This window comes from Sorghum bicolor, chromosome 1 (assembly GCF_000003195.3).
Source record: "Sorghum bicolor cultivar BTx623 chromosome 1, Sorghum_bicolor_NCBIv3, whole genome shotgun sequence".
Taxonomy (NCBI): Eukaryota; Viridiplantae; Streptophyta; class Magnoliopsida; order Poales; family Poaceae; genus Sorghum; species Sorghum bicolor.
Window position 1 is genome coordinate 55794412 of NC_012870.2, and position 25085 is coordinate 55819496.

General features: G+C 44.0%; 3 protein-coding genes across 3 annotated transcripts; all 3 read left to right on the forward strand.

Annotated features, from left to right (window-relative positions):
• Positions 6786–11910, forward strand: LOC8086291 (probable xyloglucan endotransglucosylase/hydrolase protein 27). Its single transcript, XM_002464825.2, has 3 exons — positions 6786–7161; positions 7326–7426; positions 10876–11910. Exons 1-3 carry the CDS (start codon positions 6978–6980, stop codon positions 11644–11646), a joined length of 1056 nt encoding a protein of 351 aa, XP_002464870.1. The 5' UTR covers positions 6786–6977; the 3' UTR covers positions 11647–11910.
• On the forward strand, positions 17106–19786 carry LOC8055130 (histone H3). The gene is made up of 6 exons (XM_002464826.2): positions 17106–17434; positions 17697–17871; positions 18608–18685; positions 18784–18860; positions 19006–19096; positions 19213–19786. The coding sequence occupies exons 3-6, from the start codon at positions 18608–18610 to the stop codon at positions 19381–19383; spliced, it is 417 nt and encodes a 138-aa protein (XP_002464871.1). The 5' UTR covers positions 17106–17434; positions 17697–17871; the 3' UTR covers positions 19384–19786.
• LOC8055131 (protein rpi-1) lies at positions 20405–22775 on the forward strand. The gene is made up of 3 exons (XM_002464827.2): positions 20405–20620; positions 20753–21255; positions 21831–22775. Exons 1-3 carry the CDS (start codon positions 20554–20556, stop codon positions 22443–22445), a joined length of 1185 nt encoding a protein of 394 aa, XP_002464872.1. The 5' UTR covers positions 20405–20553; the 3' UTR covers positions 22446–22775.

Below are 25085 nucleotides of genomic sequence, written 5' to 3' on the forward strand. Positions count from 1 at the left end.
GAAGAAATTCAATATGCATAAGTGTAGACCTTCACCTGCTCCTATTGTAAAAGGTGACAAGTATGGGGAACATCAATGTCCCAAGAGCAAGTTCGAGCGCGATCGCATGCAAGCCGTTCCATACGCTTCAGCTGTCGGAAGCTTACAGTATGCTCAAGTGTGCACACGCCCAGACCTGGCTTTTGTGACCGGGTTACTTGGTAGATATCAAAGTAATCCAGGTATGGAACACTGGAATCTAGTAAAGAAAGTCTTAAGGTACTTGCAAGGCACGAAAGGGCTCATGTTAACCTATAGAAGATCTGATGACCTACAAATAGTAGGGTATTCAGATTCTGATTACGCGGGAGATGATAGAAAGTCTACCTCAGGGTATATATTCACTCTCGCGCAAGGAGCCATATCATGGAAGAGCTCAAAACAAACAATAGTCACTGCATCGTCCACAATGTATGCTGAGTTTATTGCTTGTTATGAGGCATCAGGACAGGTGAATTGGCTTAAGAAATTTATACCCAGTTTAAAGGTGGTCGACAGCATCGATAAACCACTAAAGTTGTATTGTGACAACGAGCCAGCAGTGTTGTATGCTCACAACAACAAGTCAAGCAATGCTGCCAAGCACATTGACATTAAATATTATGTTGTCAAGGATAAAATCCGGGATCACGTCATAAGTCTTGAACATATAAGCACAGAAAAGATGCTAGCGGATCCGCTTACGAAAGGCTTACCGCCCAGTGTGTTCAGAGAACATGCAGCCGGCATGGGTTTAAGGGAAAGCCTGTGATTCCTGGATAGTAAGGGGCCCAAGGCGAGAATTCATCTCTAAACAGAAAAGTGTTTGTGGCTGTCTAATCTAGCAGTGATAACTGTTAAGATGAAGCATGCTCAATACACTGATTTGTGATGGGGTGAGTTGACAAAGCGAGAAAGCATAGATGAGATCAAGGGGGAGAATGTTGGATTGATCTCAGGCCCAGCCCAACGGCTGGGGCCTTTTTCCCTCTGGATCGCGCCCTGATCGGGGGCGCCCAACCGATCCATGGTTGGTGGGCCCCCGACGCGCTGCGCTATATAAACAGGAGTGGGGGCCGCAGGCACGCCGACCCTAAGTTCGTCGTGCATACACCCCACTCGACAAAACCCTAGGCCTTCCGATCGGCAGTGCGCAGTGGCGTCGGGAAGCACCACCGCGCCGCCTCCGTTCTACTCCTACCCCGCCGTCGTCGGTCAGTGCCGGTGGAGGCCCGAAGGACGACGTGATCTACTCCGCCACCGCGTCAACGCCCTCGCCATGGACCCCACTGGATCTGCACCCGCCGCCAACGACGGTCGAAACCCTAAACTCCTGATCTACGTGTTTCTACTCAGTTGCAATAGATCTACTTAGTTGTAATGTATCTAGTGCATATATATGTATCATTGTTTGCTGCTATATGTTTTGTTCCCCGACTCGATACACTGCTAGTAGATCCTGTTTCTATCATACAGATCTGATACGGACAGTTTGTTTTCATATTTTTGGTCGAATTCGGATAGATAATCTCAACTCTGTCGGATAAGATACGATTGGATGTCGACGTCATAAATATACGATTTAAGTATTCGGATACGGATACGGTATTGAATGTTAAATATTTAGACTCCGATACAGATAGATCTGAACCCCTCTTAACGAATTCGATCTCGAATACTATCGGAAAATATGCGTACCATTTTCATCCCTATATCGACCCCAAAACGTACCTGCGGCCTGCCACGCGTGAGCGTGATGTATATCGACCCCAAAATGTAGCATGATGAATCTGAAAATCTGGCAAAGCTCTTTGGCGGGCCGGCGATAGGTTTAGCATCCGTTGTTGGGTTGGGCTCCATGCAAAACTGATATGATACGACGGTGGCGTTTCAAGGGCTGAGCTGGGCTGGTGAAAAGATAAACTGGAAATGGGCTGGATGGTCAAGGGAGAAGAAGAAGGAAGAGGAGGAGGAGAGTTAATGGGTCAAAACTGATTCAGCCCAAGGATGAATTTGTAGGCTGCAAATTGATTGAGGGCACTCTCGGAGCTTTTGGATCCAATTCAAATTTCCATAAGTTCAAAAAAAATCCATGTTTTTTAATGTAATTTTAGAGGTTCTAGGTGTAGGAGACCAAAAAATGCAGGCACATATGTGTAACATTTATGCAAGTTCAAATTCGAAATTAAATTCATTTTACTATCAGTCAGTTGATCCTTATTAATCCTAGGATCTTGCATGAGTATATACGTACTCTACTAACTAATGTGTGTGTGAGAGAGAGAGAGAGATAGTGATGTCATAAAGAAACAAGCTAGGGGTGGGTATGTATGTATATATGTAGGCACCTCCTCCATCCACCCATTTTCCTTTTCCGTGGATTGCGGGGGGTTTCATCCCATCCGGCTGTGACCACAAAACTCTCGCTCTCGGCATCATGCATCAGCCATGTCGTTATGTGCATCAGATATAGATAGATAGATTGATGATATGCACACATACGGACGCTGCTTGACTCTCAGCTGAAGAGGATCACACAGGTATGGACCAAGAAAGAAAGGGACTCGATGAAACAGCAGCTAGCTAGCCTAGAACCAGCTTGCAAGGTCTGATAATTGGTATCTTATCCGGCATACACATTCACTTGTGTGATGCCTGTGGTTCCTGCAGTCCTGCTAGCTGGAGCTTCATCGCTCGATTCTCCCAGGCTGCCCAAATATTGTTTGCATTGGAAGCTCGTCTGAACATATAATACAAGGGGTTACCACTGAAACAAACGAACCCAATTTCTGTGGCACAGTGGCTGTGCACCTGTGCAGACGAGGGCCTGCATGCGCAGCACTGCACTGTGCTATGCTATCAATTTGTTGGTTGTTGGCAAACATTTTGAAGAAACTTATTTTGGTTGGCAAACTTAACAAACGTCGTGATCGGTCCAAGGCTCGGCCAAAACCAGAGAGACAGAGACATGAGACATGCCTGCCGGCGAGGCAAGGGCATGCGTGCCAAAGCGCGTAGCAGCAATCAAATGGGATTTGGGAGCCGCCGCCGCTGGGAGCTAAGCTAGCCCATCGTCGTCACTCGTCAGCAGAAAAAAGAGGATCACATCGGCATGAACCAATCGACAGCAGAAATGTGTGGACAACAGATCAGTTCCCTTTGCCGTCCACGACCCTTCTTTTTTCTCTCTTGCTGTTTTCTTCATCATCAGCAACAATCGATTAATTAACTAATATACTATCGCTGCGGTGCTTACGTGCTGGGCTTCTGAGAAAACAAAACATGAGCCACCAACTGGCGACTGCACTTTCATGTGATCTTCTGAATGAATATCTGTTGCTAGCAGGGATGGTGAGACATCGTCGTCATCAAGAACGGACTATTTCACGGTGACAAGGAAAGAAAGTTACTTATCACCACACCCAGCATAATCTGGTATAGACTGGTAGCACGCACAAGCAGAGTCGGTCAGTCGTTCTAGAGGAAAAAATATATACACACAGATCAACAACAACTCGTACAAGTAAAAAGAAAAGTCATAATGATGACGATAGGCGTGTAAGATTCAAATGCTAGAGAACTTTGCCCCGCGGGTCGTTGAATTGTATAATGCTGAGGTTATTAGAAAAACATCTAGAAGAGTTTTCTTTAACCTCTGGACAGTTGTTTTAGCTTCTCCACAAGTTGTATCAATAGCAAAAATTTCTAAGAGAAGGTTAGGGCATCCGCAATGGTGTTCAAATCGCTAGCTATTTGATCTCTAGGAAGAATGTTATTGGTTCTCAATGGCAATTTGTAAATAGCTAGCTTAAGAAGTCGCTCGCTATTAGAAAGTCACTAGCTATTGTGGAGAGTATTGTGAGAGAGTTATTTCTAGAAGATTGTGCTAGATTAGCTATTTATGAGTCGCTAGCTATTAGGAAGTCGCTAGCTATTTGATCTCTCTCCTCGATAGCCAATGAGAGTGCTACTTTTTTATTATTTTTATACATCATCTCACTAGCTATTTGTAAAGTGCTATTGAGAGCCAATATAATTTCTCCTAGCTAGCTATTTGATAACCATTGTGGATGACCGAGGGCTCTATGGGTCCGGGTGCACTAGAGCCCGTCCCCCCACCGCTAGATCCACCCTGGAGGTTATGGGTAGGACCTTATCAACATTTTTAATGACTAGTTCTAGGTTAGTATTAGATGTTTCTTAAACAAACCGGCAAAAGAGTTGCCTACTAAATTGAAAAGAAAAGTAGCCTAGACGGTCCTGTACAACCCCACCAAAAACACAAACAAAGACATTACGATGCAAAAACAAGGAAAAAACACCAATGGGAGGAGAAATGTTGATAAAAACTGAGGATGGTGGAGCACAGCTAGAAATATGCTTTGCTCCCACCATGATCCAAAATCTCGCCTTTTCTTTAATTTTCTGTAGCACCGTGAAATTTGTCAACTCCGTGAAGCTCAAGCATTTCTTTACTTTCAAATCTCCTAGCATACTTAGATAATGTGTGAGTGAAAGCCTTTGGACATTTTACTTGTCTGTCTACGGTCTCACTAGTTGGCTATCTAGGTACTCATGTGCAGGTTAGAGTTTGCAATCCAGGTAGCGATGTCTCTTCGTAGTCGCTTGGTGAACCTGCGGGCTCTGAAAAGGTGTAGCCCTATGTCACATGAGGGAGAACGAAGACAAAAACTATTATGTTATCGGATTTACCTCAATCCTTGGAGTGGATTGAGGTAGAATTTAGTTCAAGTTCCACTCCAACCCACCCCAACACATGTGGATTGATGTGAATCTGACTACATCCAAACAAGGCCTTAAGCTATTAGAAAGAGACAAGCTAAGCTGTTTTGCACATCCCAATGTATAAGTAATAACTCCTCTATCTATGAGGCACAACACTAAGACCAGTCTTAGGTCATCCCCAGTAAGGATTTCATGACCCAGTTTACAATGCATCTATATTTTAGAAACAGTGTAGAAAAGTTTCATCCCCATGAAACTTTCTCTACTCCTATAAAACTTTTATCACCTCTCTCTTTATTAATACAGTGTCACATCATCATATTCAATGTCTATGAAACTTTGATGAAACATCATTGTGACCGGCCTCAATGGGAGTTTTATATGCATTAGATAAGATGATGTGGCATAGTTTAAATAAAGAGAGAGATAAAAATAGTTTCATGGGATGAAATGAGTTTGATCGAGTATGGAGGATGAAATTTGTTTACATTGTTTCTAACACCAAAGAGTCTTGAAAACAGATCCATGAAACTCCCATTAAAATTGGCCTAACAAAATTTGTTAGACAATAAAAATGACATTAATAAGCACTACTCAAGCTTAGTCTAACAAGAGTACCATTATGCAACTCTAGTGTGAAAGGTTGTTGGATTTATAATGGGCTTGGCCCATTTTAAATTAAATGAATTAAACTCTATGGTCCGTAACATAACATGGTGATTAATTAATACCGTACGTCTCAACTTATAGTGGGATTTCTTCCGTTTACATTGAGAAGTTAAGAAAGGTATGAATATATGCCACACACACGCAGTGCCACCACAGTCAGCCGGTCGGGCTAGGCCGGGGTGTGCCGTGTCTTGATGTCTCTCATAATTCCAGGAGTTTCTTCTTTTGGATTATGATGATTAACTTTGTTGTTACAAACCTCTCGCCTGCCTTTGTCTCTTCACCTGTCCGCGAAGGCGATCTCCATCCTGGTGCTCTGTGTGCACGAAATATCACGAGAGCAGGTGCCTCCAGAACCGTCGTTTGCCTGAGATCATGCTCGGGGTTGTGGGTGATTAGGTTTTTGGGGAGCGAATACGCGACTGCTCCCTCGTCTTCTTCCTCTGGTGGATTCACGGAAATCGGCACTGCGAACACCTTCCTGCATCAACTGAGGTCCACAACATCGAACAAACTCACTGCTTCCATGGCCTACTAGTGAGAATGGAGCCTCCAATTCCTTCGACATTGGACCCTCCTCTGGGTACACTCTCAAGCACATTTTTGTTGTTCTCATGTTTCATGTCATGGTTTTTTTATGAATATCTGGTTATACCCGCTGCAATGTTTTACAACATGGTTATGCTTGATGGTATGATATATAATTTGAACATGCCATGTTTACATGTCTTAAATCATGATGCAATGATTTATTTGATTACATGTGACTGTATCTTTACCATGATAAATTATTTATGTCATCATATTTATTTGCATATTTTTCTAGATTAAATCGACATGAAAATTGCTTAATTATCTAAAAAAGGTAAACAATAGGCTACACACTAGAACAAGCAACTCCTCGATTACACTAGCAAGAAGGACAACTAGACAAGCAAGCTAATTCTACTCAACTACACAAGCTAAAGAACAACAAAACTAAAGAGCGGTTTATTAAATCCATTATCTAAAAAAATAGTAAAGAGCAAGTGTAGCCAGATGATCCCAGCAGTCCCCTTCATTCCATCCACATAATCCATTTTCCCTCGCTATCCCCCAATAATGTAGCTAGCATGCGCGTGCACATCAGAATTCAAAAGGAATGAAGATCTAGTAGCAAGAAAAAATACGAACAATTGAAGGGGGCGATGCTGATTTGTCATAAGAAAAAAAAAAGTAGAAGTTACTACTGATTTATTATGAAAATAAAATGTTATTTTATAGTTAAAAAGTACTGGTGATAAGTTCGCAAATATGGCAGAAGTCACTTTTTCTCCACTCTAACGCGGTACCGCCGTACTGGTACGACACCGATATCGATAGGCTGGCCGGTACGGTGCAGCTCCTAGAAAGAGAGCAAGAAACGAAGCAAGTCATCAGAGAGAGCGAGGACGTGCGAGGTTGCTTGCTTGCCTAGCTAGCCACTACGGAGTACTACTAAGGGCCGGGCTTGAGCATGCTTATATAGGACGTGTGTACCGGTAAAGATACGGTAGCTAGCAGCCATGGCATCATCAAGTGCTACCCTCGCTTTCCTGACGCTCAGCTGGGCGGCGGTTCTCGCCGGCGCGTCGCTGGACACGTCGCCGGTGACGTTCCACGCCGGCTACATGCCGCTGTTCGGCGGGGGCAACCTCGTGCCGTCGCCCGGCGGCCGCTCCGTCCGCCTCAAACTTGACCGCCACACCGGTAAGAATGAATATGAATGATGATACTGGTATTAATCTCTTTCTGCAGCTAGGTAGCTAGCGCGTGTATCTTTGATTAATTTGTTTCTTCTTCCGATCCTCTTCGATCTCCTTTAAATTTCTTAGGGTTCAATCAATCTTGATTGATCGTGGTTCCACCTGCAGGCTCCGGGTTCGTATCAAAGTCGGCTTACCACCATGGATTCTTCAGTGCTTCCATCAAGCTGCCCGACGATGACACCGCCGGTGTCGTCGTCGCCTTCTATGTAAGTTGCTTCTTGTCTCCAAATTCCATCGATATCTCGCTCTAGATGCTTATTATGTGGTTGATGTCAAAGATTAACTGCATGGGGCATCAAGCAAAAGTTCAGGAATGAACCACTTGCTTGCTCCTCGATGTTAGTTTCTTAATTTCTTCATGCATACATAGTCCAAGGTTTTATGTGGAATTTGGGGAGGACTCTAGTCCTTATGAAAACTATAAATTCTGTGTTTTTTTTTAAAAAAATTCAAAATAAAGACTTCTTCCATCCATATACACAAATTTCTAGATTCCCCAATAAAGAAATAAATGTGTAGACAATAGTGTGTTGATATAGATGTGCACACCCGGCCACTTAATTGCTCGTCTTTCTTCCTTTCGGTCTGCCCATGAATGAATTGATCATCATATCAGCCATAGAATTTGGCCATGGCACGAAGCGTGCGCCGTGCCTACACAAGTTGGTTACTGGAAAGTACCCTAGCTAGAACGCATGGAAAGAAAAGAGTGGTTGCAAAAAACCTACCCAGTTGTTTTTTTTTTCTTTCGTTTTTTTTGTGACAACCCAAAAGGTCTATCCACGCCTACCTTTTAGAAGTTTCCTATACGCACGGTCCTAACGAGAAATGCTTGACATCCTTTTCATTTCGTTCTCTCGAAGCATTGGACTAGACCTTCTCGACCTTAATCCCTTTTTTCCTTTATACATATGCTTTCTCTGTCCTTAACAACTTCAATTCCTAGAATCGGTGTTAGTCAAAATTTTTTAAGTTTGACCAACTTTATAGAAAAGAGTATCAATATCTATGACATAAAATGAGTATCTTATAAAAAATATATTCTATAATAAATCTAATGGTACTAATTTGGTGTCATAAATCTTAGTGTTTTTTTAGAAATTTAATTAAATTTAAAATTTTTGACTTAAGATAATTCTAGAAAAGCTTTAAGAGCCAAAATGAGTACACACGACGGACCCACAAATCTGCTAAAACCCGGGCTGAACCATGTAATAGATGACTAAATTATTTTTCCCTTTAATTTTTATAGCTGATGAAGTAAGTTTATATAGAGTTTTATAGCCAAGGGTCAGGGCTATAACACGGATAGTCCTTCCCCGAGAAGCCATTTTTTTCTAGCTTTCCTAGCTTCCAATTTAACTTTTTAGAGCAGAAAGGTTAAAGAAGATGGATAACTGACTTGTTACTACAGCGTACTCCCTCTGTCCCGAAAAATAAGTGACGTCTTTTACTTACATTTGTGTTGACTGTTTGTCTTTTTCAAAAAATTTAAATGAATTATAAAATAAATAAATTATTATTAAAGTATATCTAATAATAAAATAAGTCAAAAAATAGATAATATTTATACAAAATGTTAAATGAAACAAACTGTAAAACAAGATGTCTAGAAGTAAAAAAAGTGACTTATTTTAGGATGAAGAGAGTATAATATTTTTTTTCTTAGAAAACAAAGCCGTTTTATATGAAGAGAAAGTCCTCGCATACTCTTTATTTTGATACTGTTGCCCCACCTGCCCACCCGGCAAGATGGATGTAACGGATTGGCCATTATCTGTATGTCGACGTGTCATGTATCTTATTTCCTCTTAGCTTTAATTTGGTACTCCTAGCTCCTAAACTACAAGTGCTTCGCTGCCTTGTATGGCTCATTAGTGGTCGATGGTTAGTTATGAGTAGTGGTTGCAGATCGAAAGCAAAAGCATCCATTAAAGATGACGGCCATTACATTTGCTAGCTAGCTTAACTGTAGTAGGCGTGGTGGACATGGTAGGAGGCATGTACCTGTCACGCACTAACGGTCTCACGCATGTACATTACCTTGAGACAGAACAAAGACGAAATGGCCGGCGCTTACAAAATTTCTAGCCGCGCATCGCATCATTATCATCGTTCTTAAAGCTACGAGACACGTGTCAAGTCTTGCTGATGCACTAAGGACATGCTCAATGCAAATTACAAATAGCTAGTTATTTGTGTGAGAACATTCTAGATTAACTATTTAAAAGTCGCTACCTATTTAATCTCTCTCTTTGATAAAGTTCTTGTTAGACTAGCTATTTGGAAACTATTGAAGACAGTAGGCAAGTTTCTCATTGTTTTTCTTTTTTTACTAGTGCAGACATAATCCTGGATATGCTTTGTGTTTCTTTGTCATTGATTCAGTCTTAACAAGCTTTCTTAGTTGGTTTAAAAACTCCTTTCGTTTCAAAATTGTAATCATGTTTTAACTTTTCTAATAGATACATCTTTTACTATGGCCCTGTTTGGTTCCACCAACTAAATTTTAGCTAGCTAAAATTATTTTAGCTACTCTTGGGTGACTAATGGAACTAAACTATTTTAGCTTCTTTTAGTCAATGTGTTTGGAACTTTAGCTACTAAGAGCATCTCCAAGAGATTAGCTAAATCATTTTCTAAAGGACAATTTAGCTGTTGTTAAAGGAAAAACGTTTCCAACAGACTCTGTAAATGACTCTTCAAATTTAGTAGCTCTCTATCCCACCTTATTTGCTCTCTACTTTTGGATAGCCTACCTCACTAACCATCCTTTTACAGAGTCTGTTGGAGTACTCTAATATTTTTTGTCAAATCTATTTTAGAGAGTAGCTAAATCAGTAAATTTGGCTAGTGTTTTTGGCTAATCTCTTGGAGATGCTCTAAAGTGACTAAAATTTAGCTAGCTAAAATTTAGTTGGTGGAACCAAACAGGGCCTATGTATCTACAAGGTCAAAAGTGTATTTAAGAGGTAGTCAGGCACACCAACGATGGAAAACCCCTCTATGACGAACCAAATAATTATTCAAATTATTTCTCCATGAATTTTCCACCGTGGGATAAAGTCAGGGATCCCAAGAGTATGTGAGCATCCAAAATAGCCAAACGTAATAACAAACTACAATAATAGCTACTTGCGTTATACATATAAAGTACTATAGAAATCATATTTTTAATAAACTTTTACTACTAAATATAGCCGCACTGTTTTTCCTGTTGCATATGTAAAACAAGCGGTATAAAAAACATACTTAAACCTACTTTTACATATGTATTATTTTTTATAGCTTCAATAAACATAACACTATTAATTTTAATGTAATACCAAAACACCTATTATGGATCTAAGAGTTTTATGTATGATTTATGTTATAAAACATAGTAAAAGATATGTACATAGAAAATGCCAGAATTCCAATTTATAACTGAGGGATGGAATAGTATTTAGTAATCTTTTCCTTATATGTTGTTTTTAGCATTTTTTTTAGATATATAGTTTTTTTCGATCTTATATGCATCTAATGTATACTTTAGTAAAAATATTTATATAAAAATTAGGGCTAAAACGATCTCACCGATCGAAGTAATACTAATACAGTAGCTTGATTTGATTTAACTAATAAATTGTGGGTGTGCTGTGCATTAATTCATCAGCTGTCGAACGCCGACGTGTTCCCCGGCAACCACGACGAGGTGGACTTCGAGCTACTGGGCAACCGCCGTGGCCACGAGTGGCGCGTGCAGACCAACATCTACGGCAACGGCAGCACCTCCCGCGGCCGCGAGGAGCGGTACCTCCTCCCCTTCGACCCCACCCTCCGGCCGCACGCCTACGCCGTCGCCTGGACCCCCACGGCCATCCTCTTCTACGTCGACGGGACGCCCATCCGCGAGGTGGTCCGCGTTCCGGCCATGGGCGGCGACTTCCCGTCCAAGCCCATGTCCGTGTACGCCACCATCTGGGACGGCTCCGCCTGGGCCACCGAGGGCGGACGCTACAAGGTCGACTACGCCTTCGCGCCCTTCGCCGCCGACTTCTCCTCGCTCGTCCTCAGCGGCTGCGGCCCCGTCGCCGCCGCCGACGACGACGACGACGCCGAGTGCCAGGTCGCCGCGATGACGGCGGACTGCGCCGTCATGACCCCCGCCAAGCGCGCCGCCATGCGGCGCTTCCGCCGGCGGTACCTCCTCTACACGGTGTGCCACGACATGTACCGCTACAACGGCACCGTCTTCCCCGAGTGCGACGCCGACGACTCGGAACGCCACGACTTCCACAGGTGGGGCGAGTCCAAGCGCGTGTCGCCCAGCAGCCGCGGGTACAAGCAGCCGCGCGCGGACAAGGCCGCCGCCGTCGACGTCGCCGTCGCCGCGCCTGGACGGCCCGACACGTGGCCGGTCATTGGAACGTTACGTGTCGACTAATAATTGGGTTTATACTACACGAGTAGAGATACGTCCAGGATACAAATCTCATATAGCTAGGTACAGTTACATGGTGCTACTCCATGGACACACATAGGGCCTGTTTGGATCGTAGGATTTGTAAAGGAAAAGTACAGGAATCAAGATTCCTCTATTTTATGCACTGTTCATGCGTTTGGAACACAGGATTGAGTATATCCTTTCCTATGGAAAGTTTCCTTCACCCATGCATTTTGAAGGAATCAAAACATCCAGTCTAGGCCATTGGAAATTTTCCTGCGACAATGATACGCATCTGTCTAAGCTCGAACACTATTGCCATGCATCAGTGACAAAAGGAACAGGACACAAGAGCCGAGGAAACATTTTTTATCTATTCACGTCACTTGTGTTCTTGCCATGCACCAACTCCAGAACTTTGATCTACGATCTACGCTTCAGACCTCCATTGTTGAGTTAATGACCTACCAAAGCTAATCTCAAGCTACCAAGTTTAGCAAGACAGGCACATCATTAGTCCAAATAAAATGATATTCTTATGCTACCTTATTCCTGCATTCCAAACACTCATTACTGTAAAATTCCTGTGTTTTTCAATTCCTCTGTTTTACCACCACATTCCTTTCCTAATCCTGTATTTTCTCCTATTCCTACATTTTTTATTCCTCCGTTCCAAACAGGCCCGACATAGATAGAGATTCCATATATATGTACACTTTACTTTTTTTTAAGTCTAATAATATATAGTATCTTCTAATTTTATTTGTACTAGCAGTGTCCGTAGTCAGGCAGTGCAATGCAACAAAGCTGCTAAGTTCATAGCAACATCAGTTAATTAGATTATGTTTGGCATAGCTTAGCTTCGCTAGTGAAACTATTTGTTTGGTTTCAACTTAATTGGTAAAAACAGAGCTATGTTCGTGATTCCATTTAGCAAAACAACTTTACATAGTAGACATCGGGGTTGATTAAAAGCCACTGGATTCTGCAATGAGAAAATTCCAAGCATCGGTGGTTCCTCGGCGTGATGACACGCGTCTTCATAACTTTTACAGAAAGACCCTTTGTCTTTAAGGTAACTAACCCGCGGTCCAACATGTCGTTTCTACACAGCAATCAGGTTTGGATATTTTATGTACGGGACCTTTTGTAACTTTTATTTCAACACAAAGAAGAAAATTTGGCAACCTCACCGTTTTGCAAACCACCCCCTGAAAGCAACAAGGAGAGCCCCTACAGCCAACCCTACCGCAGTTTTGTTTCTCGGTCTCTCTCCCCTCTCCCCATCCTTACCGCCGCCGCCACCTCTCCCCTCCATGCCCTCTCCTCCGCACGCCGCCTCCATGGCTCTCCCCTCCCTGCCCTCTCCTCCCCGAGTTGCCTCCAAGCTGGCATGAGCATACCTCCTTTGCGTGACGACTTGACGAGCAGCGGTCCCCGTCCTTACCGCCGCCGCCACCTCTCCCCTCCATGCCCTCTCCTCCGCACGCCGCCTCCATGGCTCTCCCCTCCCTGCCCTCTCCTCCCCGAGTTGCCTCCAAGCCGGCATGAGCAGACCTCCTTTGCGTGACGACTTGACGAGCAGCGGGGGAAAATCGGAGAGGAGGAGGTGTCCACGGATACCGCGTGCGGAGGACCGGAGGATGCTTCCTTACTCCCGAAGATCCCCATGCTCTCCGGATCTGAGCTCACATCAAACAGATCCAGCCTCGACGACCATCGATCTGGCTGGCCTGTAGAAGCCCGTGGTGTGCGCGCAGCAAGCTCCACGAAGCAAGTGAGTGGGGGCTGAGCTCGAGCTCCTGGATTCACCTTTCTTCTATATTTCTTTTTTATGTGTACACTGGGATCTATGGCAGCTAGATGTTTACCTTGCTTCTACTAATATTTTTTTCATATGCATATAGAGCTCTGGCCAGGTAATATTCGATCTTGACCATGTACCATGTTGTACTGAAATTGATAATTTATTAATTCCTCCTAATATTATTTGTATTAGGAAGTTAAGAATAATTTTATATGAATGGATACAAACAAAAATTTCAAATGACAAGATGATTAGGTGAAAAGAACCCATTTTTACTAAAAATTTCACACGTTCAGCGAAGATATGGTGGTAATTTTTCTAGGATAATTGGATATTTATAGTTAAGATTAGCCATCCCCATTGTGACACATTACCTCTATTGATTAAAATCCTGTTTTTGTATTGGATGTTGATGATTGTTTACTTTGCAGAATCATCAAGGCAACCTAGGAGGCATCTCCTTCAGAGCTGTTAGAGTGTGTTTGTTAGTTCAAGAAGGTAGCAGCTTTCACAGAGATTGTTCTCTTCTCTAGCAAGAAAGCTGGATGTGCTGTTACTCAGCTCATCTTGTGAAGCATACTTATATTATTAAATTGTTATTAAATGAGCTTTTCAGTGGATGAATTCTTTGGTTAACATTAGTATGGTTTTGATTGTTAGGAACACAATCTAAACCATGTAATATTTTTTATTTTAGCAACATATATTTGTCTTTCTCAAATCAGTACATAGATTACAGTTTCATCTAATGGTTGCATAGTTGCATTTTGATTAAAGTTAAACATGGACCAGTTATACATACTTTTCTACTAACTAATAAACACAACAAATGATTTGAATAACTAAACTAAGGCCGCCAGTCAAATAACAAGAATGGAGCCACAAAATTTATTGTTCTTTTAAATAATAAATATCCAGTATCGGGCTTTGTAATAGTTTTCCTCCCGATTTAAGCTGAACATAGTTGCATGCATCTGAATCGGCTTGGCTTGCTGCTATGGGTTAGTCTGATTAGGTATCTTGATCATGGTCATGTGTTATATGTATTGTAAATACATGAGTTTGGTAAATTTCAGGGCACTCCTAGCTGCAGAAAAAGAATATGTTTTTGCATTGCGCTACTAGCCAAAGACGAGGTTGGTCTCTTTGCTTCATAGAGCTTTTTTTTGCTCTTGTAGTGTTGTCTATTTGGAGTAGAATGAACCTGAAGTTATAGCCTTTTTCCTCGTGAAGTTCAGAATGTTCAGCTTGGCTTGCTATTTTTGGTCAGTGCCATATAATTTTGACTATATTTTCTTTTGTCAAAAAGATCTGTCAGTAGAACATCATTAGTTTCTGCACATATCCTTGCACATGTTTCCACCCATTTGAACCAAAGTTAGTTGTGGTCTTGGTTAGGATAGTATGACATAAATCTCTTAGCACATGTTTCCACCCGTTTGAACCAAAGTTGGTTGTGATCTTGGTTAGGATATAGTATGACTTAAATCTCTAATGCTATTGAACCAACGATGCATCATGATTGTATATACTTCAGTAATCAGATTATGTATCTTGATCTTGGACATATACTTTACATGTCCTTAATGAGCTTGATAGTTTCCATGATACTCCTAGCTGCAGACAGAGGATGTATGGCCTCCAGGCTGTATAGCCGCCATATGGGTCTCACTGATGCTGTTTTTGTTCGCAATAGAGTAGAGTGACCGTGCCTCCCAATTCTACTAGAACAAGAGGCATCATTTGATCTATGAATTACCAGAATGAGATGGCTATAGTGTATGACCCTCATGATCTATTTGTGACCTTCATGTGTGAAATTAATGTGGTTGTTCTCACTAATGATGGCATGTCCTTATGTGTTGCTTAGTGGAGTATTTGAGTTTGGAAAATTTTGATTCTAGGAAAGAAAGGTTTTCCTATGTGTTCAAACCAGATACAACAAAGCTTATATATCAAAGTAATGCTTAAATCTTAATGTTACTATGTAACTAAAAAGTCATACTTATTAAGTATTGACAATAACTTTTGTTCTTAAAGTCATTGTAGGGCGCCGGAAGGGCGCCAAATGTTCTAGTGGATTATAAAGTGTCAAAAGCACCATTGTTTTTTCTTCTTTCTTTCTTTCCTTCTTCTCCCTGTGCCTCTGTTCTTGAGATGAAGGCTGCGCTCGTCCATGCCGACGCTTGTGCCTGGGGAAAATCCTGTATAAGGCCTTGTTTAGTTCCTGAAGGAAAAAATTAAATCACACTGTAACACTTTCGTTTGTTTGTGGTAATTATTGTCTAAATATGGACTAACTAGGTTCAAAAAATTCGTCTCGTCAATTCCGACCAAACTGTGTAATTAGTTTTTATTTTTGTTTATATTTAATACTCCATGCATGCATTTAAAGATTCGATGTGACGGGGAATCTTGAAAAATTTTGGGTTTTTGGACGGGAGTAAACAAGGCCTAAATCGACCCTATAGCAATGGAAAAAAAAAGAATATCGTGGCAACAACTACCATTTGCCACATTGTCACTTTCGTTGCGGGCCGTTAACATAAAAACGAGTGGTGAAAGGTCTTTGTAACGGGTTTGCGTTTTGTTGAAAGTACCGTGCTAATTGCAATGTAATTTTTGCCTTGAAATTGATTGGTGTTGCAACGGATCGCATAGTGGCAATATTGTATATTGCGACAGTAGAAGCATTGCAACAAGCTTTTGTTTTTACCACACATATATTTCGTGGCAGTAAAAGCTACTGTCATGCATATATATCGTGGCAGTAGGAGTTATTACCCCACACACACATTGGTTTATTGCATTAGATCATTTCGCAACGCCATTTGCTTAGTGGTAATATGCATTGTATATCCATTAAGTCTAATTAAACCGGATAATCTTATAAACTATGGCATGGGGGGTGTTTGGCACTGCTCTGCTCCACGTTTTTCAGCTCCGCTCCACGTTTTTTAGCCAAACGGTTTCAGCTTCACGCACTCAGTTCGAGAAAAAAATGTGGAGTTGTGAGAGCACCTAAAGAGATACTCCACAAACTCTAGTTTTTTGTGAAGCTGCTCCATGGTGGAGTTTGTGGAGCAGTCCTAAACACCCCTATAATCTTGTAAATAGCATTCTATTTAAACAAGATATATAGACATGAAACTGTGCATAGTATCTTTTTTAGCCTACAAACTAACATTCAAAGAATGGTGTAAATCTAAGTTTAAAACATCGCCTAATCTTCAGACTACAACAGCAAAGACAATCAAATCTTAATTCCAATGGATCAATTTCACTTACCGTGCTTTTTCCCTTATCGTGGACGGAACTAATCACCGAGAGAGCGTCTCTTCACTTTACAACTGCTCTTTGTTTACTTCCCAAAAAATTTTGCAAAATTTTTTTTAGACGTGTGCATAAAGTATTAAATATAGACGAAAATAAAACTAATTGCATAGTTTGGTCGAAATTGATGAGACAAATCTTTTGAGCCTAGTTAGTGCATGAGTCAAATACAAACGAAAGTGCTACAGTACCTGATTTGCAAAAATTTTTGGAACTAAACAAGGCCCTGGGCCATAAGCGCGTGGGCTTCTCAAGTCCTCATCACGTGAACGGGCCCAAAAGGTCCAACAGCGGTAACTCTTCAGCGGTTCGGCCTTCACTCGTCCGCACTCCGCAGCGGTCTTCTTCCTCCGTCTGAGACTGCGCTCGCACAAAAACCAGAGCTGCAGAGGTCGACCATGGCTGCCAGGTCTGGGCGCGTCGGGAGAGGGGACGGGGTCTCGCCGGAGGAGAGGCCGCCATACCTCGCCATGTTGGTGGATCCTCCCCTGCCCCTCCTTGCCCTCACCCGCCAAGGCTTCCGACCCCGCCCACGGCTCGCAATCGCACCCTCGACGAAGTTCCTGCTGGGGTCGACGCCGCCCACCCCTGCCGGAGCCGCGGCCGCCCACTCCTGCCGAAGATCTCAGATGCGAGGTAGAAAAAAAGGTAATCGCTCGACCTAGCAAGCTTGATCCTTACTCATCGTATATATGCAATTATGCATATAGCGAAATAGGATTGTCATTTTAGCGAAGCCATTTGTTTGGAGTCCCATTATAGCAATTTTCTCACGGAAGGAAATCGTATATGCTGTGGTTAAATTAGATAAATCCGCGTCATAGTGCCACCAGCCAATAAGAATTCAGTGTTTTCCTACACCAATCCGCGGCACATCCTAATCAGAGCCGCCCGATGAACGATCATGCAGGAACCGACCTGAGTCCGTCGTGCGTCTCTCGCGTACGTGCCTATATAAATAGCGCCCCCTTCCCCCCGGCAAATTACATCACGGGCTCACGAGGCTGAAGAGGGACCTATAGCTCTACGACTACAAGGGCATCATCAGTAGCGTAGCAGTTGCTAGCAGACACCATCTGTGAGAGGTAACTAAATAGACCCATCCCCTTCGTGTTAACTTATTCTACTGATTACTACTTTGATCCATCTTCTTCATTCGTGTTTGCTTATTCTACTTATTAATTACTAGCTGTGCTTGGACGACCTTGGTTGTTGCTATTATAACGAGTATATATGTGTTTCTAGGGTTTTATGGTGTGAAATTATGGATTGCAAACTCTAATATGATTACGCTAGAGAGTAATCTATATATCCCCACTCTGCTCAGGGTTATTTATTCATCATTTTTTGTTGTTGATAAATTTCGTTGCATGAGTACCAAGTGCACATGATTTTGTTTGCACTTTTCAGTTCTGTTCTCTTGACCCTGTATCTGTATATACATGTTTCTGTGTACTGTTATACCCTGATATTGTAACAGAGGAGACGGCAACTCAATAATAATTAGTGTTCCTTTAGTATTCAGGTGATGAATAATTAGGTTTCTGCTCAATAATGCTCGAAACATCATGCTGATTGGCCTTTATTTGCACTGTGTAGTTCCCACATCTCAATTCATACATCTGTCTTTATCTGCATAGGTGTTCTCAATTTATTTTTCCTATACTATTACATTACATGACTCAGTTAATGCTAGTGTGTGACAGTATGTAGTTCTGTGCACATTTCAATTTGATGCAGGATACTTCTGTCAATATATGATACATACTTATTTACATTCCTCGGGTTTTATCTTTTACATGATCGGTCATCAATTACAAGATGGCTCGTACTAAGTGCACGGCGCGTAAGTCGACTGGGGGAAAGGCACCAAGGAAGCAACTCGTTCGAAATATCTTTGTATGTATAATATATGTAAAATTTGCATGAGAAGTATCATCAGTACTTGCGTGTCGAAACTTGTTCTAACATTAGTATGGCTTGGTGATCATTTACAGGCTGCTGCTCGCAAGACGCCAATGACCGGAGGAGTGAAGAAACCTCGCCGTTACCGCCCTGGAACCGTAGCTCTTCGGTACGTGCACGTGCAACACAGCTGGCTGATTTTGTTTTATTTATGTTTGCCAATCAATACGATTGTACGGCTGTAATTTTCATGCAAGTAATCGTGTCATAACTCATCACAACTGAATCTGAACCTCGCATTTATTTTCTTCCAGTGAAATCCGCAAGTATCAGAAGGGCGCCGAGCTGCTCATCAGGAAGATGCCCTTCCAGAGGGTCGTCAGGGAGATTGCCCAGCTTCACAAGGTACGGTCGTTGCCAATTTGATCACCACATGCAGGATCGATCTGCAATTTGTCCTTGGGTTTTTCTTTCGAAACATTTGTAATATCTGAATGCAACTTCATGTATATGCATTGCAGAGTGACCTGCGTTTCCAGAGCCATGCGATCCTTGCTCTGCAGGAGGCAGCAGAGGCCTATCTCGTGGGTCTCTTCGAGGACACCAACCTGTGTGCCATCCATGCCAAGCGGGTCACCATCATGCCCAAAGATGTTCATCTGGCTACCAGGATCCGTGGCGAGAGGCACTAATCGTATCGCGTCGTGAATAAGTGGAGGCGCCGACAATCTGCTGGCTGCTGCATACTAGTAGTAGTTCATTTGGGAATTCCTGGTCTGGACTTTGTCGGGAAGCAAGTGTTACCTTAAGTTCGAGTCAAAAATTCTACATGTCGAATAACTAGCCAGACAGCCAGTTAGTGGGTAGCCTCCTCCGCTAGGTTTTCTTTTGCTGGTGTAAGACACAAGTTCTACGTAACTGAAGTTATGTCAGACACATTTTTCTGCTTGTTTACCTGGCTGTTATTTTTTTTTTTACGTAACTGCAGATATATCAGTCACAAGTTTCTACTTGCTTTCCCGGATGTTGAATTTCTTTTGACCAAGTCGTGATACAAGAAACAATGTATAGGCAAGGCCAGCTTTTGGATCCAAATGAAGAGAAATCGCCACATAATGTTATTTTTTTAGTTCAACACATTGTTAATTCTGCCTCCTCGTTTTCCTCCGTTGGGACCTATAATTTGATTGTAAGCAAATAGTTGTTTGATTGATAGCTTAAATTGTGGTCCTTTTTTTTTTCTCTCCTGTTGTTCTAAGCCATAATTTCATAGTCCTTCATGTCGTGCTCGTGCAATGCATTTATTTATGATATTGTTGTGGCAGCCAAATTGCAGAGACACCGCTTTCATCAATGGTTCCCTTGGGTGGCAAGTTCAGGCCTTCAATTGTGTCCTGTTGTTCTATTATCTTGACTTCAATTGTGGGCGTTCCAAGTTCTGAGAACCATGTTTCAAAAAAAAAAAAGTTCTGAGAACCATGCACACAAAGGAAAGGCCAGTACCCAGTAGAAGCAGCCCTGCCCACAAGAGCAAGACGGGCGATGCCGGCCCAACCCAACCCAACCCAGCAGCAACAAACCACGCAACGGCTAGTACGGAGGGAGTGGGGGCAAGCAGAAGCAGCGCCGTTCCGCCTTCGCCGTCTCCTCGTCAACGGTCATATTACCGTTGTCCTGCCACAATCCCCACACTTTAAAACTGCCACCCCAAGCGCTCCCCCTCCCGCCGCCGTCTCCACCCCCGATTCCCCGTCTCTCCGGCTCCCTCGCCCTCACACGCCGTCTCTTTCCTCGAGCCTCCGCTCCGCTAGCGACGCCGACGCGCGCCTCTCTCACCCGCGTCGACGAGAAAGCACCCACCGATGGAGACGCCGCTGTCCACCAGGAGGATCACCCGCTCGCTCGCCGCCGCCGCCGCCGCATCCGCCCGTGAGTCCTCTTCTTCTTCTCCCAGCCACCTCGCCTCTCTGTTTCTTGATCGCCGGTTCGATTCTTCAGTCTCGACGTGTTTCTTGGATGTGTTTCCTGACGACGCCCACCTTCGATTCTTCTTCTCCGCAGAGAAGAGCGCCGCCGCCGCCGGGTCGGACTCCGCCGCCCTCTTCTCCCGGGCCAAGAAGACCGCCGCGGTGGAGACCCAGGCCCAGACGCGCGCCGCCCTGCACGACATCAGCAACGACTCCCCCATCGTCGGCCTCGCGGCGGGCGGCCTCCACGCCACCGACACCACCCCCGCCTCCACCGCCGCCAAGACCCGCCGCAGGGCCCCGCGCAGCACGCCCGGATCCGGGGAGGCGCTCCTGCGCGGCCAGGTCAAGGCGCTCCTGCACAAGGTCGATGAGGACCAGGGCTGCGCCGCCGCCGCCGCCCTCGTCAGGCCCGCGCGCATCCAGGCGCTGCTCGGCGTCTCCAGGTCCCCGGCTCAGCTTCTTGCGCCCACCCCGGCCAACACGCCGCAGATCGGCCCCGTCTCCGCGCCCAGGGAAGGCCTCCTCCAGCTTGATGGCGCCGCCGCCGTGACCTGCGTCCTCGACGAAGAGGAACCGCTGATTCCTAAGCTGAAGGTAATGTAATTGTTGATTCTTGTCGATTCAGCAATGGATGATATCTTCCTACTGTTCGAGGAGCAACAGTCTACAATTCGACATGCATGGTAGAGTTTTGACCCCAATTTTTCTGTTCTGAGTAGTGGATTTCCAATTTCAATCAGGGAACGCATGATCTTCTTGTCAATCTGATGCAGAAGCTTGTGTACCATTTCGTCTAGTATCTTTATTCGTTAACGTTCTTTGTGCACGTACATGCTAGTTTAGGTGCAATTCTGCACGAACTTTTGTATGATAAGTTTGATTCAATGGTTCTCTGTGTCGGCTGTCGTAGGTGTCAGCTTGTAATCTTGATATATGATTCAAATTTCTGTGTGTTTTCATGCTGCATTGTCTTGCACTGTTAGCTGCATATGGCCCGTTCTCAAATCTCAATGGAATGCTAGCTCTTTCAGAACTGCAAATTGATGTAGTATCGTCTAGTAGAGCAGCAAGTAGTAATCTTGATATATGATTGAATTTTCCTTCAGCTGGTTGTGCAGTCGCTACTGAATTTGGTCCTAAGGTGCTTTGCTGCTCCCCTTGTTGTGCAGGTCATTGCAGCTTCCCTGCCTCCACCTCAGGCAGAGGAGAAGCTGGGCGAGTGCCAGCTGAACCGTGCGCTGGTGTTCGACGACTCCCCTGAGAAGTCCGACGAGTCCAATGGATCAGCCGTCTCGTCGTCCGTCTCCCTCCAGGAGAGCAGCGCCGGCAGCTACATGGACAAGTCATCGTCACCTGACGACGACAGCTCCTCTGCTTGGTCCATTCAGGTCCATGCCAGCTCCGAGAAGGGCGACGAAGAAGAGCTTAGCGTGGAGGAGCTGGCGGCAGCAGAGTACACTGAAGAAGAAGAAGAAGAAGAAGAGGAGTACACTGAGGAGGAGGACTGGGAAGAAGACAGCGACGACGACTGCTACGACGACCTGTGCGAGGAGATGAGCAGGATGACCGTGTTGGACGAAGAAGAGAAGAAGGCCGCCGGGCTGCCGCAGTTCGAGGGGAAGCACACCAGGTTCATCTACAACAGTGACGACGAGATCGAGCGCGAGGAGGTGGCCGACGCAGCTGAGGCGACGGCGGAGCTTGGCGCGTTGATGCTCAGGGGGCTGCCGGTGCCGAAGGGGAGGCACCTGCTCTTCCACGACGAGGAGGATGACGAGGAATAAGAATGTCAGTTGTGTTCAGGTTATTGGGTTGCATGCAGTGGTTGTCTTTCCCTGACACCAGCCAAATTGATGCTCAGGGGGCTGCCGGTGCCGAAGGGGAGGCACCTGCTCTTCCACGACGAGGAGGATGACGAGGAATAAGAATGTCAGTTGTGTTCAGGTTATTGGGTTGCATGCAGTGGTTGTCTTTCCCTGACACCAGCCAAAATTCTTTTGGGGGCTTCCGGTTCTGTATTTTGAATTCATGTCTCCGTTCTTCAGAGAACAATATTTTATCGATTCAACTCTTCTGAAATTCAATATACTATTTCTCGGTTATTGTGGAGTAAATATGTTTTGTGGTGACTTTCCTTCGGTAAGTCACAACGTGACTTTCGCCCCTGTATCTGCCGTCCAAAGAGGATCCAAGGGCTACGAACATTTTCACCCATGATGAGTCGTGCTCTGCTCGCCTCGCCGCGCATAAGAGGAGCAGGCCGGCCGGAGGTCCGTGGGATCTGGCGAGGAGCGCCGCGCCATGGAGGAGGTCCCCTCGGACTCGTGACGCCGTACAGCACCGCAGGGAGATGTTCGCGCCCGTGCACGGTGCACTCACGCTGTACGTGCTCGAATGGCATGTTCTGGAGTCGTTGCCGACCATGGCTTGCGCCGACATGAAGGCACACCAGGGCGGCAGCGGTGTGCTTGATTGGACCATTTGTAGGGGAGTTCGATGATGATGAGATGCTCCTCCTGCACGGCTGCACGCTTTGCAAATTTGAAACATGCAACACATCAGAGAATGACATCCATCTCTACTGTATCGTCAATCACAATGAAATGAATTGCAAAGACCAAAACCTGCATTAGGAAAATTAGTGAGATGAGCGGCCCCGTGACGGCGGCGCTTGGCTGGGGCACATCCGCGTGCGGCGACGGCGCTCGGCCCGGGTGCGTCCCCACAGCGGCGGCGCGCGGCAGAGGCGAGCTCGCAGTGTCGCCCTCCGTGCTTGCCATGCCCAGGCCAAGCGCTGTTGGTCGCTGAGCGCAGTGCACGGGCCCGCGAGCTCCCAGAGCTCCTGCGTTTTTTTTCCAACACTCAGAGCTCCTGCGTTGTCTTCACGGGAGAGAGAAGCCAAGCCAACGATTGAAGCCCTTAGATCTTGCGTCAACGGTGGAGATATAGCGATAGTTACAATGTGACTTGCTGGAGGCAAGTCGCTGAATCTGCATCCGTTTTGTGGCATTTGATTGCATCGCGAGTTTTTGGCCTTGTTTTAAAGATTTTTCGTCACATCGAATCTTACGGTATATGCATGGAGCATTAAATATAGCTGAAAATACGAACTAATTACACAGTTTGTATATAAATCATGAGACAAATTTTTTAAGCCTAGTTACTTCATAATTAGACAATGTTTGTCAAATAAAAACGAAAGTAATACAGTATCAAAATCCAAAAAGTTTTTGATGTAAACAAGGCCTTTATGTACCGTCCCTGTATACTGTGCTTGGAATCTTGGATATGTTCCTGAAAATTAGCATACTCTAACTCTAGGATAAAACCATTTCTGGCGAGCCAATGGGACTCGGGAGCTCTGTATCTGTGAGATGTGACAATTTTTTAACATGAGTCCAAGAGAATCGACGAACTCCAGTTGTGCGGTCATCTCCAAATCCCGTCCCTTTCCAAGTAGTTCAGATACAGGATTTGTTTTGAATATCGAAAGAATTTTTGGTTTCATCTCTCCGTGGGGAAAGAATTTACGACCTTCTGTTGGAGGAGAAATCAAATAGATGGATCGACAGATAGGACCTGATACGACATGTGCAGATGGCCTGCTAATAAGAATAGTAGCATTTTCGTTTGTATTTAACAAATATTGTTTAATTATAGACTAACTAGGCTCAAAAGATTCGTCTCGTCAATTTCGACCAAACTGTACAATTAGTTTTTATTTTTATCTATATTTAATACTCTATGCATATGTCTAAAGATTCGATGTGACGAAGAATCTGAAAAATTTTGCAAAATTTTTAGAAACTAAACAAGGCCTGACAGACGTTTTGTTTACTTGTGTTTTTTTCTTCATGGCATCGCGTTAAACTCGCCCAATTCTTTTGACGTTTGTGTCCATTGCATTGCATTGCATGTCCAGGCAGCCACCTTTGTTTACGCATTGCACTGCCTGGTGCAATCCGTTACACCTGTCATGAAATTGACGGCGACTGGGGCTTTTTGTTTTTCAGCAATAATACTGACGTCACACCATGCCATAGTTTCCCTATCATTTTTAAGGAAAAAAACAACTAAAATTGCCTGCATATCATGGGTAGCAGTTGCAGTAAAGTTGACAGTAAATTGCAGTACAGTTTTACGGTTGCAGTTGCAGTAATGCTTGGTAAATTGTCCCTAAAATAACTTATTTCCGTTACATTAATCTTTTTTTTGTCTCTGTTAGCTTGGTGCTTTGTTAAATTTGACACTCGATTGCCATAAAGTTGTTGTGTGGTGTTGTGGTTTGTCTTTCGATAATTTTTGTCTCAGTTTGCAGTTTCACTTATCACGGCTCCATGTTTGTAGGCTAAATTTGTATTTGTTCTTTCTTGTAAAAGTGAAGCAAACGCCACTAGGTTGTTTCTAGCGATGTTGATATGGAG